This window comes from Anopheles darlingi, chromosome 3 (assembly GCF_943734745.1).
Source record: "Anopheles darlingi chromosome 3, idAnoDarlMG_H_01, whole genome shotgun sequence".
Classification (NCBI taxonomy): Eukaryota; Metazoa; Arthropoda; class Insecta; order Diptera; family Culicidae; genus Anopheles; species Anopheles darlingi.
In genome coordinates, this window is record NC_064875.1 from 65,835,747 (window position 1) to 65,848,467 (window position 12,721).

At 51.1% G+C, this 12,721-nt stretch overlaps 1 protein-coding gene across 4 annotated transcripts in view; it reads left to right on the forward strand.

Annotated features, from left to right (window-relative positions):
• The first annotated feature begins 396 nt into the window (after window positions 1–396).
• LOC125955266 (mitogen-activated protein kinase kinase kinase 13-A) overlaps window positions 397–12,721 on the forward strand; it is a 17,855-nt gene continuing 5,530 nt past the window's right edge. Inside the window, exons 1-5 of one of the 4 annotated variants that reach the window (XM_049686337.1) lie at window positions 1,206–1,299; window positions 2,444–3,096; window positions 9,338–9,913; window positions 10,275–10,469; window positions 12,622–12,721. The exon at window positions 12,622–12,721 is cut by the window's right edge and continues 566 nt beyond it. In XM_049686337.1, the coding sequence (XP_049542294.1) occupies window positions 2,975–3,096; window positions 9,338–9,913; window positions 10,275–10,469; window positions 12,622–12,721 (993 nt within the window). In that variant the 5' untranslated portion in view covers window positions 1,206–1,299; window positions 2,444–2,974. Of the gene's footprint in view, window positions 630–1,205; window positions 1,300–2,443; window positions 3,097–5,238; window positions 6,108–9,337; window positions 9,914–10,274; window positions 10,470–12,621 lie in introns of those variants that run through there. The other 3 variants (XM_049686335.1, XM_049686339.1, XM_049686338.1) reach the window with 3 other exon arrangements.

Genomic DNA, 12,721 nt, shown 5'->3' on the forward strand with positions numbered 1-12,721 from the left:
TTGAATGGCGCGTGGAAACCTAGTGCGTGTCCAGCGTGTCGGTTTTGTGAAAATCCCATTCGGATCGGATTGATTATCGCTGCGGATAAGAGCAACACAACTTGCGTCAAACGGTGGCCATCGGAGAACGAAACGCAGCACCTACTAACGGTCCAATCGTCCAATCGGCCCGTCAGTGGATGGGTACCCCGCCACTCACACAAACGAAAGGAAACTCATCAACCGAAACCGCACCGGCGAAGGGAAAAGTAAAAGTTTCCGTTCCTTTCGTGCCGCGTAGTAAGGATGAGCACGTTATCGATCGGTGATCGGCAAGCGGTGGTAGCGAGCATCCCGGATCTAACGTTGCCACAAGAAGGTGGTGGTGCTGGTAAAGTGTTTCTCTGAAGCGTGTGTGTGTTCTGTTCTGAGTGAAACAATCCGATATTTCCACGGCACATAAGTTGTAAAACATAAGTGAAGCGCCCGCGATCCGAACCGATCCGGAATCGATCGCGCAACGTGATGGAGCATGCGGGTGAAACGAGAGCTACCTCGAGCCAGGCGCACCGGGCGGAGCGGCGGAGGATGAGCACGTCGCTACAGAACCTGGCCACCGATCAACCGGACCATCATCATCTCAGGAGAAGGTAAGACGAATCAGAAAACAGTTTGATGGGGGAAGAGAGAACTAGAAGGGTACGGGGGGAGGTGTTATGGGTAGTGGGCGTAGAAACAAAGAACGGATCTAGGAAGGAAGAGAAGCAGAGGCAGCGGACGAATTTGAATTGCGTGGGCACCTCGACTCTGGGATGTAATCGCGCGGCCACCCGATCGCTGATCCTCTCGCATCTCGAACGTGTTTCTCCATTACGCCGCTCCACCGCTATTCCACCGTGGCCGTGGCCTGTCCGTTTGCTGTCCTGCTCCTACGCACAGACTACTCGGAATCTCGAGCCTACTACTAGAGGGCGCGTTGAGTTCTGCCTCTGCCTCTCTCTCTTTGTAGGCTCGCACGCATCTCGCTCTCGCTCTCAGCACTTGCGCACGCTCACTGCTACTCGCGATGTCCGCTTAAAACGCGGCCATCGCTCTCCCTGCATCTCGATCCAGTGGAGATAGGGTTAGCTCGAACCTCCCCCCATCCTTAGTTGGGACATCTCGCGGGCGCGCGCGCGCTGGGGAGCAAACTCGATGCGTTTCTCGCGTCGTTTTTACTCGCAAGTTTCCTCGTGGCGTGAACGGAACGTCTTTTCGTATGTTCCAGCTCCCGGGCTCCCCCGTATTCCGTGTTGCGTGCGTGTGAAGAAGCTGCTAAAAGTAAGACTATTACTACCACTACCAGCACTGTCCCGCTCAACTTTCTCTGTCCTCTGTGCTGTTGCTGTTGCTCGTGTCAGCCTCTTTGTGCCAACTTTGTGGCGCGTGTGGGCGTACTTTGGTGTGCGTTCGTGCGTGCGTTCGTGCGTGCGTGCGCGAGTGTATGCGCTGTGTGCGCCGTGTTTGTTGTCTATCGCGAAGGTGGTGGCGACGACGGCGATCGGGGTGGGGTACCCTTGACGCGCACGGGTGTCGCGGGCGGCTCTCAAGGCCTTCACCGTCGGTGAGGTGATGTGTGCGCGCGTGTTAACCCGCATACAAACACCGTCCGTGTCGTTGTCGCCGTCTTTGTCACACACACACACCTGCACCCATACAGTGGCACCTGCTGGCCAGTGATCTCTTAGTTCAACCGATCACCAAACCGGTGGCTCCTTAGTTCCGGTCCGCGGTTACTATGTTTGCGCAGTTAGTACATTGACAACGCGATCGCGCCAGCATCTACTGCTGCCGTGCGAAGGAATGCGCACGTGTTAGTGTGTGTGTTTGTGCGCGTGTGTGCGCTTGGCAGTGGCACAGTTAACTGTTGGATGGCTTTTGCGTGCCTTCACCTGATCCGGTCAAAACAGCAACGACTGCTTTGATGGAAGTGTGATCTTTTGTGGGCTCCATAGTTGCTGTCCGTGCGTGTGTGTGTGTGTGCGTGTGTCTTGTACGCTTCCTTTCGCGCACCAATCGCGCGCGGTCGCGGCTGGTGCCGATTTGTGACATGAGACCTCCGGCTGGCCTACTTAGTGTGGTAGCAAACCACCGGCAAGGGTTTCGGCTCAGTGGTTTCGGGCGATGGAACATCGAGTGACCTTTGCCGCTCTACCTGGTATGTGGTTGAAGGACTGAACATCGAACATCGAAATGCCCACCAGCGCTTCTTGGCCTGCAAGAAGAAGAGAAAATCTGTCACAACGTGTATACTAACCGTAAATGTGGGATTACTAGGAGGGCTACTATTTCTGAGTGTGTCTGATACGTGTACCGGTTTACATCCCGCTTTTTCCTTGTTTTAATTGCAAAACTTATCGCAATTCCCTTCCGATCAATCCTCAACGCCTCTGAAATCCTGATTTGTAATGTTTTTTTTTTGTAGTCAACGTTTGCAGATGAAATACGAAAGTGAGTGTGCGTGTGTGTGTGCGAAGATAGCAGAAGATTCTAGTGCCTAGGTGCATGTGCAACTGTGTGTCCGGGCTTCTTGTTGTGGCTACATTATTGTCCGCTGATAATTGTAATTCCTACCGGACCCCCTCCCGGTTTCGTGCCAGTGCCAAAGAGCACCTGCTGAGCACGCGCTGAGCCGCTTTGACGTGCGCACGGTTCACCCACGCACGCAATCGCTCGTCGGCTCGTTCCGTTGATAAAGGTTATCGCCATCAAATTCAACATTCGCCGCGTCTATATCTCGCGCAAAAGCATCGCAGCCTGCTGCGTCTGTTCTTCTCTCGGGTCGCCAAGTGTGTTAGTGTGTGTGTTTGCGAACCAATAGCAGCTCAACAGCTAGCCAGCCGCTAGCCAGCCGACCATAGAGACGGTCGCTGTGGCTCACACAACAACGGCCGACTTAATCGATCGCCAACCGACAGCAACAAAGCACAGCAACGGAAGTAACGCTGGAGACCCAATGGTGTTCGTGTCGTCCTTCTTCGATCGCAACAGCGATCCACCGGATAAGCAGCAGCAGCAGCAGCAGTCACTACCGCAGCAGCAGCAGCCAGCTCTCGAGAATGGCATCGTGATGAAAGGGTTGGTAATCGCGATTGATCGAGGGATTTTATGCTTGATCGGGGACCAGAGGCCACTCTGGCAGTTGCCAGGTTGCCTTGATCAATCCTTCAAGCGCTGATGTCGCGACATGAAATGCGCTCCATTTCCTGTCTCCGTCTGTCTGCGCCACCGCCGGCGTGGCGTGATCGTTAAAATGGCGGCATCAGTTGGTTGGTTTTAACGACGTTACGATGCGGAAATGCCGTCCGCGCATGGCAAGCACATAAGCCACACTGCCAGTCGTGTCACGTACGTTTGGTGTGTGTGTGCGTGTGTGTTTGCATGTAGGACGATGGTGGAATCCTCCAAGGGCGGCCAAGACAGGCCGTTGGTTGGATGGATCGTGCCACAATTCCCACGTCTGTGCGAGCGAGCAATGGTTTTGCAATCCACTTGGGGGTACACTGTTGCTGTCGACCCCGTTGACGCCCTTTTCACTTTCAACACGGGCTTCCGGTGCACGGGTAGAGCGATTGTGTTTGTGTGTACACTCCCTAGCTCTCGCCATCAGGATGCATTTCAATTGATTATTCTCGATGCGATTGCTGCAATGAGCAATGCCATGCAAATTATGTGCTCGATCGAATATATGTTTCTTCTGGACACCTCAACTTTTTCTGCCCTTTGTTCTGACGCTCAATCGTCGTTTCTACAAGATTAACACATGCCACGCTGGACACAATCATTCGCGTTCAATCGCCGCGTCACTGTGGCCGGCATCCTCTACGTCTAAAACCACTAATTAAGCCATGTTCGCGACCAGACGATCACCTTAAAAAATGTGTGGCTTAATTTTGGTTTTTAATGAACTCTGCGCTCTTACTTCTAAGCAGGATCCCCTGTTCTTGATTAAAAGGCGATCTAACCGATCGGCACTGTCCTCCGGCATGATGCTGAGGGTCGTTCTAATGTTTTTGTTGCTTTCTAGCGATCAATGCTCTCGATCCAGGCTTTCAGGCCCGAACACCAGATACTGTTAATGAAACTGACATCGATGATGATGATGATGATGGCGATGACGACGATGATAATGAGGGCTCCGATTGTGCGCTTCCGACTGGCGCTGATAAGGGAAGAGCGCGGACGACTACCGCGCGGTTATCAACTAAACCATCTCTCACATGTCCATGCCTCGGTGAGCCCTAGTGTGTGGTAATGGCACCTAATCGGATTAACCGAACAGCGCTCCTTCCCTAGCAAAGTAAGACCTGGTGTATTGCGGTGCCGTAGGTTCACGTAATGTCCTGGGGCGTTTGACCAGCTGGGCTAATCTCTGCTAAGTTAACACAAGACACAAGTAACACATTGAATGCCATGCCGGAGTAGAATGGTGGAGACCAACCGCTCCGTCAGCACATTACTGACCTTTACGATGTCCGGTATGTCTATAAGGTGTGTCTTGTGCGAATCAGAATAATGATGATTTGGTTTCCGACGATAGAGAAACATACTCTCCTGGTTGCTTATCGTGCGTGCGGTTTTCATCTATTTTCTCGTCATTTCCGGTAAAGTGGGAATCAAAGTCGAACCACCTCAATCTAGGACTATCAAGCTCCCTGTTTTTCTATCACGAATAAAAAGAGTTACTAGGCGAGGTCGCCGGCTGTGTGTGAGTCGAGATAATTGTCAACGGAAGTCATGAAGTAAACAATAACTAGTGCATTGGGGGGGTAGAAACGCGCGAAAAGAGTTGCCAATTATATTCTAGTTCGTTACTAATGCGTGTTTTGGCTGAACATGATCATAAAAGGACCACATGTTTCTATTATGTATCTCGTTAAGGTGTTTGTTCGAGTGAGAATTTTATTTACAAAACAGCATGCATGTACAAAACAGTTTAGGCAACTTTGTCTTGTCTTGTAAATGTGTCATAAAACCAAACAGCCCAAATGCTTGCCCTAGACCAGTTACGAACTCGACTAGAACTTATCTGTAGATTTTTGAGAAACTGAATTCCTGGATTTTAAAATGGTTAGATTGATAGCAAAACGTGTCCTTCAACATCTCTTTTCTTATGCAATACCACCCAATACGATAAGCTTGTAAACTTAAAGACGTTGATATGAAATGGCGAAAAAAATATTACAAAAGAAATGATTACAAACAGTAGAGCGACAGTACACAAATTGTGAGCCAATGTTGCAAAATATGTAAATTCGCTTGAAGATGACGTCAATGCTGGGATGGATTTGTTTTTTTTTTGTGCTGTTCAAGTCGAGATTTGTTTGGGTGCATCTCTCCCTGCGCGCTGATAACCCCGTTCTAACTCTGCGTCCCTGCGATTGAAGTCGCATTCTACGCTTACAGTTTGATTGCAGTGTTAGATTCAAACAAAAAACATGTTTACCTTTTGCTGCATCCCACTCGACCCAGTAGCTACAGACGCGTGAGTAGGGAATAAGGTCAGTAGTATCACCAGGGGCATTGAACGCTACTGGAACAATGTAATATCCTTTAGTAAAATTGAGAAAAACTTCTTCGTTCTGCACACCTCCACATACCCGTTGCAGTCATGGACGCTAATCGCATTGTATTTGCGACACGGCAAGGTAGAATGGCATCTCCATCCTCCTTCCAAACCTGCTAGAAACGCGCACACACGCACGCACACTATTCCTGGGCGCCACGTGACTTCTACTAGGGGCGAGGGACCCTTGGTGTGCAACCGCATCGGCGCAAACAACAATCACGTCCAGCGGAGATGATCCGAGTTTCGTTGTAATAATAATCAGGACATTTTAATCGGCGTCCACCTCCCTCGTAGCGCGCAGGTTAAGAATCAGATTAAGACCGAGTTGCCGACACCGGATGACCCGTGATACTGCGCAGCAGCTGCTCCTGGATCGAATCGATTTCAGTCTAGCTGGATCGACTAGTCCTGGATCGATTTCAGTCTAGTTTCGAACGAAGATCGAGCAACACCTCTAGCAGGCATCCCACAATTCCCTTCAGCACAGTTGTAGAAGTGAAGTGCACTTTGCCAAGAAATCGTAAGTTTGCTGAGGGAGAGAATTTCGAATAAAATTGCGTTCGTTCCTGCGAGTTCTTGAAGGCTCTCCAAAGGGGAACGGGAGCTGTGACGAAAGGGACAACAAGGAGGAGCTGCTACGGCAAGCTCATTAGCAATGAAAGTGTCAATGGTCGCTGCTGCGGTCGCGGCCATCACTTCACGCCTCGGCAACAATAGACGCTCATAAACCCGGCGGGGCTCGCCCATCCAACCGTCGCGATCGTTGTGCCATATTTGTGGGTTCAAAAGAGCGTGAAGTATGTGAAGGATGATGATGGTTTCGCGTTTGCTTAACGGCAGGAATGTTCCATCTCGTCCACCGGAAGGGAGTGGAGGGGTGCGTTGTGGCTTATCGAATCGCCACCGTAGCCGCACAGGGGCGTAGCGAGGGCTAGAGACGCGCGGCTGCGCGAGCGACAAATATGGTGCGCTGATCGTGCGCTAGGGGCCAGACATCCCAACCGAGATCACCGTCGTGAGATAGCAAACTTACGGGGTGTGTGTAGATTGTGGTGCGGGTCTCACTTCACTTACGTACTTTCTCACTCTTCACTCTTCTCAAACGTGTGCGCATGTATAGTACGCTTAATTCGTAGAAAACGGTGACCACTTATGGCTTTTACAATAAGGGCTCTACTTCTCCGAATCTATTATTATCAACCGTCCGGCGACCGGCGAGTGCCAATTCTAATCGCGTAATCGCACAACTCGATCAACGTAGGACGGTGGTCTTGGAGCTGTGGTGAAGCCTTATAGCAAAGCATGGGCGACACCTTGGCCACTTCGGCGCTGGGTTGTAGCCGCACCATACTCATTAAGATTAGGGTCACGCAACGACAGAGCACGGCGCGCAGATAGCGCGAGAGAGCAGTGTCACTGTGCTCATTCGCCAATCAGACGGCCTGTGGTGCGACTGTTGTTGTTTTTTTTTTGTTGCCATCCAGGGAGATTGCTTTCCATTTTTTCCCATTGCGAACCTGTCCAGCAGGTGTATGTATAAGTCTTTGTCTGTCTTTTAGTCAAACAAACGGCAATTGATTTTTTTTTTCTTATTCTCTCAAACAAATTTCAATTCACTTCAAGTAACACACTTTTCGCTCTAATAAATACTGTTTTTTGTACATTTTTGACGTGAAGCTAGGCGTTTTTAAAACATCGCTCATGCGTTTAACGGTATGTGCCGGTGCATTCTTATTAGATTTTCATGTCTTTGTCTTCATTGCGGTCTTTTATCCATCAGCGCAGTGTTCAAATTCTTGTTCTAGTGTCAAGGGGGAAAAAATGGCATCTGTATCGAATTTATAGGCCACTTGGTTTTTGCTGGATCCATGTCCAGGTAACATCGAAGGCAAAGGCCTGTGTTTACAACGGATACATCCAAACTTGTAAGACACGTTCTCCGATGTGAAGCAGAATGGGCTTTTGACGTCATTAACATGTCGAACCAAAAACATACGGCTCGTCCGTCCTTATATGTGTTTCAAAAAAACGTGTCGAACCTTGAAGACTCACAGTCACACACACACACACAGTTGGAGATGTTTTCGGTTTGTTCGATTTGCTTAGGATGGCTTCGCTATTAGTTGCCAAGGGGCGTGTTGATCTGTTCCGTTATACTACGCTCCTTCTACTCACTCAAAAAACTTGAACAAGCCCAAAAGTTATGCTCGATTTCGTTTCCCGTCTCAAAACTATCTTCAAGTAAAGTTGGAGGAAGATTCTTGAAAGGGGAGAGGGAATTTGCCATTAACCAATTCGTGTCACCATGTTATCCGAGAATGACGTTGGCAAACTCGGTCGCACGGATGGCCCTAGACAACATCACAGCACCGTTTGTTGGCTCTTCTTACAAACTCGTACAATAAACATACACACACACACACACATAGAGACGGTGGCACGATGGTACTGATCGTGCTGTGTGGTTGGTTGCCACACACAAGCGACCTCCAAGGCACGGTTTGCCGAAGCGAAGTCGCGCCCGCTGATAAGATAAAACACATTGCGATCGCTGCGACGTCGACGGCACCGCCTGTCCCACCCCGCCACGCAAACGATGCGGATCGATGCGGATATTTGGCCAAAGGCGCCCCCATTCATGCGCGATACTGCGTTGTTGTTTTGCAAGCGTCAAAGTGCCCGAACAGAGCAGTAGTCGTCGTCGTAGTAGTAGTAGTAGTAGTAGTATTAGTAGTTGGCGTGTAGATGGAGTGCGCGAACGGCACGTGCTAGCCCGCAGACCCAGAGGTAGCTCCCAGTTTCCAAAAATCTCCAGAAAAACCAAAAAAAACCCAAAAAAAACATTACCTCCCGGAATGTGTGGCCCTGGCGTATCAAAAGGGGCAACGCGATTGCCCCCCCCGGGGGGGAGTCCGCATAAACGCTGAAACAATCGCTGCGCGAAGGTGATAAAAGGGCACCAACCACCCCCGCGTTCTTTCCGGGATTCCGTACCCGATACCCGATGGAATGCAGCAAAGTTTTGGGCGGCACTATTAATAGCCCGATTGTCGCTCGATGATGGCCGCCAATCTCAGTGTTCGCTTGATGATTGCGTAGGGCCGTGACGGCGTCAGATAAGGCCAGGCTCATTGAGTGATTAGAGCGGGGGGCGGTGGGAGGGGACTGGTACTACCAGCGGGCAGCTGCTGCGCCAAACACTTATCCAAACCAATGCTACCACTTGGCGGTTCAGTTGTTGGGTTTTTACAAACATCTGGCCGAACGAGAGAGAGAGAAAGAGAGGGAGACAGCGAAGGGCTTTCTCCATTTTTCCCCGGGGCGTCGAGGTGATTGTTGAAGAGATTGCGGCCTGCTTGTTGATTAGGGTGTAATCTGTTATGGCGCGCTGCGTACATTGGAACACTCCGTCCCGGGCCCCAAGTTCCAACCGAGCCTGCCATTAACCTTCAAACCACTCCGGAAGGTAGTTTTAGGGTTTCGAAATGTTAGTTCTACTCTCGAGGAAGGGACGTTGTGACGCGTTGCGACAACGACGACGGCGACGGCGACCGCGACGAGCGCACAGGTTCTGTAATCCAGCGGAATCTCCACCGGAACACCTGCGCCGGATTGCCGATAAGATATCGCCTTGCTTCGGTCACTTGCAAGGCGCTTCCGGGAATGCGGGGTGCTTCAAACACAATCCAATGCCAATACCTGTAGCCTCCGTTGATTCTAATGCCTCTCTCTCTTTCATCCCTTTTCCAGTATGATGTCCATCCAGGAGGAGCTGGCAATGAAGAATGAGCAGCAACAGCAGCAGCAACCGGTGCCCCCGTATCCACAGCTGATCTACGCTGGTACGGGCGTCGTCGAGTATGGCGCACCGGACAGTGACAGCAGCCCGGACAATATGGTGGCTCATCATCACCACGTGCACCATCAGCTGCACGGTGGGTGGCCTCAGCTGGCGGCCACCGGTGATGGCGTAGCACCACCACCCGCGATGGGTGGTGGTGTTGGGGTCGGTGTCGGTGGCCCGATACCGACGAAACCGGCTCCACTCGGTGGTTGGATGGATGGATTGTTCGGGTGCATGCGGCCGGTCCTGTCGCTGATTGGCAAGAGCCACATCATGGAGATGAAGAGCAAACAGACTGAAGACTGGGAGATCCCGTACGAGACGATCTCGGATATGGTGTGGCTGGGCAGTGGAGCCCAGGGGGCCGTGTTCTGCGGCAAGCTGCGCAACGAGCTGGTCGCGGTGAAGAAGGTGCGCGAAGCGAAGGAAACCGACATCAAGCATCTGCGCAAGCTCGACCACGAGAACATCGTCAAGTTCAAGTAAGTCACACGTGCCACACCCTCGGTTATTTATAGCTAGTATCCGGGGGGACGGGACGATTTTGTTCTCCTATACCCCCTCTTCTTTGCGCTTTTTTTTTTGCACAAAACAACACTCCACTCCTGCTGGTAGTAATGGTGTGGACCGTTGCGTGTTTATGATAAAATGGGAGTCACATCGCGTGACTGCACCTCCAGGTGCACCATTAGAGGAGGGCTCTTGTGGTCCTTACGAGTGCGTTACCAGCTTTTTTGTCCCTTTGATATCTGCCCTCCGATCCAGTGCTATCCTGCAAACAATAAGTCCATTTCTAATGTTTTTCCATTTCGTTTTCCATCTTTCCACCTTCTCACAACGCAGGGGTGTCTGTACACAGGAGCCAGCGTTCTGCATCATCATGGAGTACTGCCCGTACGGACCGCTGCACAAGCTGCTCCAGGACAATGGTGGCATCATCACACCGCAGCAGCTCGTCTCCTGGTCGCACCAGATCGCGCTCGGTATGCAGTACCTGCACTCGCACAAGATCATCCATCGTGACCTGAAAAGTCCCAAGTAAGTGAACTGAAGTGGGTCGAAGGAAGATGGAACATCGAAGAACCCATTGGCATTGCCACAACCGAGTCGAGTATGTGTGAGAATAGAGGCATATCATCTCCGAAGAAACGACCAAATGCGACCACTGCGACAATAATACGGTCGTAGCGTCTGTTGAAGCAACATACTAGCATGCTAGCTTCCTCGGAAAATATCAATATTTGCCTCACACAATGAGAGGCTTCTCAGGCGTTTCGTAACCCCCGGCGGCCCCGTGCATGCGAGCTGCCTACACAGGGGCTGCCTACACGCGAACCCAGAAAACGGTGGTAATTGGTTGAATAAGGCACACACACGCAGTACGCACCTTGGAGGCTCCTCGGTGTCGTTATCAATTCGAATTTGACGCGCTTTTCTCCACTTTCTGCTGGCACACGCTGCTCTACACTTACGCTCACACACATTTTACTACCCGTTCACTAGCTTGTAGCTGGCTCGCACTGGCGTCTGGTGTGTGCTTAACTACTCCCAGGGTACTTTGATCCTTGGTTGGCTATGGTTTTAAAACCACCACCGTTACCGTGGTACCATCATAAAACACGTTACAAGACCATTTGAGAGAGCAACCGACCATTTGGTTGCTTGGATGCACGCGGGCACCACACGCCATCCTAGCCGTAGTCCTCGGTTGGTTTCCATTTTTGGCAACCATCATTTTCATCCCAAAAAGACGTCACACTTCGCCGGGCGGTTGGTGAGAGCTTTTTTTTGTTGCTGTGCGTTGCGATGGTGTTGATGGCTGGCTGGTGTGGCCAAAGTGTAGCGCGTGTCGTGTTTCTGTAATTATCTCGACGTCGACTTTAGTCGTTTTACACACAAAAAAAAAGCACCGCGCCGGATTGTCTCGAATGGATGGGGTTCACCACAACAACAGCGCAGCAGCGTCTTGACTAGCGAAACCCGGAATGAATTAAAAACAACAATAATAACAATCTCGCTGAACCGTGGGGTGGCGGGGAAGGAAGATCATCATTTTGCGCTCTCTCGGTGGTCGGTGGTGATTGGAATAGGTCAGCGGGAAATGAAAGCAGAATTCCAACGAAGGACAACAGTTGGAGCTTCATTAGCTTTTGCTAAATGATGCCATCCAATGATGCCTCTTATCAGGAGACGGCCTTAGACGGCGTAGTTCGAATAGATGATTAGTAGAACCTAAGGGAGGTTCTAGCCCTCAACCAAGGGGAAAGCCACAAGGCCCCGCTAATGTTTTAGCTCACATTCGTTGTTGGAAAGCGGGGACAACATATCGATCGGCTCGGCAGCCGTAGAATAGTTGGCGCCGCCGACAAACCGTCAGTGTAGACGCCATTGCGCGGTCTCGACATGGACGAAATGGCCGGTGTGTCTTTGCACGATGCGTATTTTCCACATTTTTCCGGCGGTTACTTGATTTCGAAGCCTTCAGCTCTCAGGTATTGGATGGCCCCATTCACTAGCTGCTGCCCTCACCGATATCTCAGACTCGACATCGGTCGCGGTTTGGTTGAGGCAGGGATGAGGGGAGGGGAGGGAGGGGGGGGGCGAGTTAGTAACTTTCTGATTTGCCCGACCGGCCTTTACACACCGACACCGTTGGGATGACCTTCACCAACCATTTGTTCGCCGTTCCATTCGATGACGTCGAAGATGTTACTTCCCACCCCATTGGTGTGCTGCGGTAGATACCGGTCACACCACCACAACTAGTACTCCGGGCTTTATATGCCGGGGAAAACCCAGCTTTCGAGAGGTGGTGGAGAGCGCCTTGTGGCCAAGGCGGTACAACTATTATTGGCAACAGAACACACACATACCCGCAAACGGAGCGACAGGCGGACGCATGCGCACCGCCGAGGAGCGTAACATGCGAAATGCCCTAGAGAGGAGAAAAGTCTTTGGGACATCCCGCTCGTTTTCCATTTTTCCTGATGGAATGGGGGTTCCCGCGATTGTCTATTTACTTCCCTTGAAGACGATGACGACGTCATCGACTGGTTGTGTTATGCAACTGAACACTGGAACGATGACGCAATTGAGATGAGATGAGATGAGATGAGAATGTCCTGTTCCCATGGTATTTGCCCGCATTAACGGTGCGTTCTTTTCCTGCATCTTACTCTATCCCACCTAGTATCCTGATTGGGGACAATGAGGTAATCAAGATCAGCGACTTTGGTACGTCGCGCGAATGGAACGAGATCAGCACGAAGATGAGCTTCGCCGGTACGGTC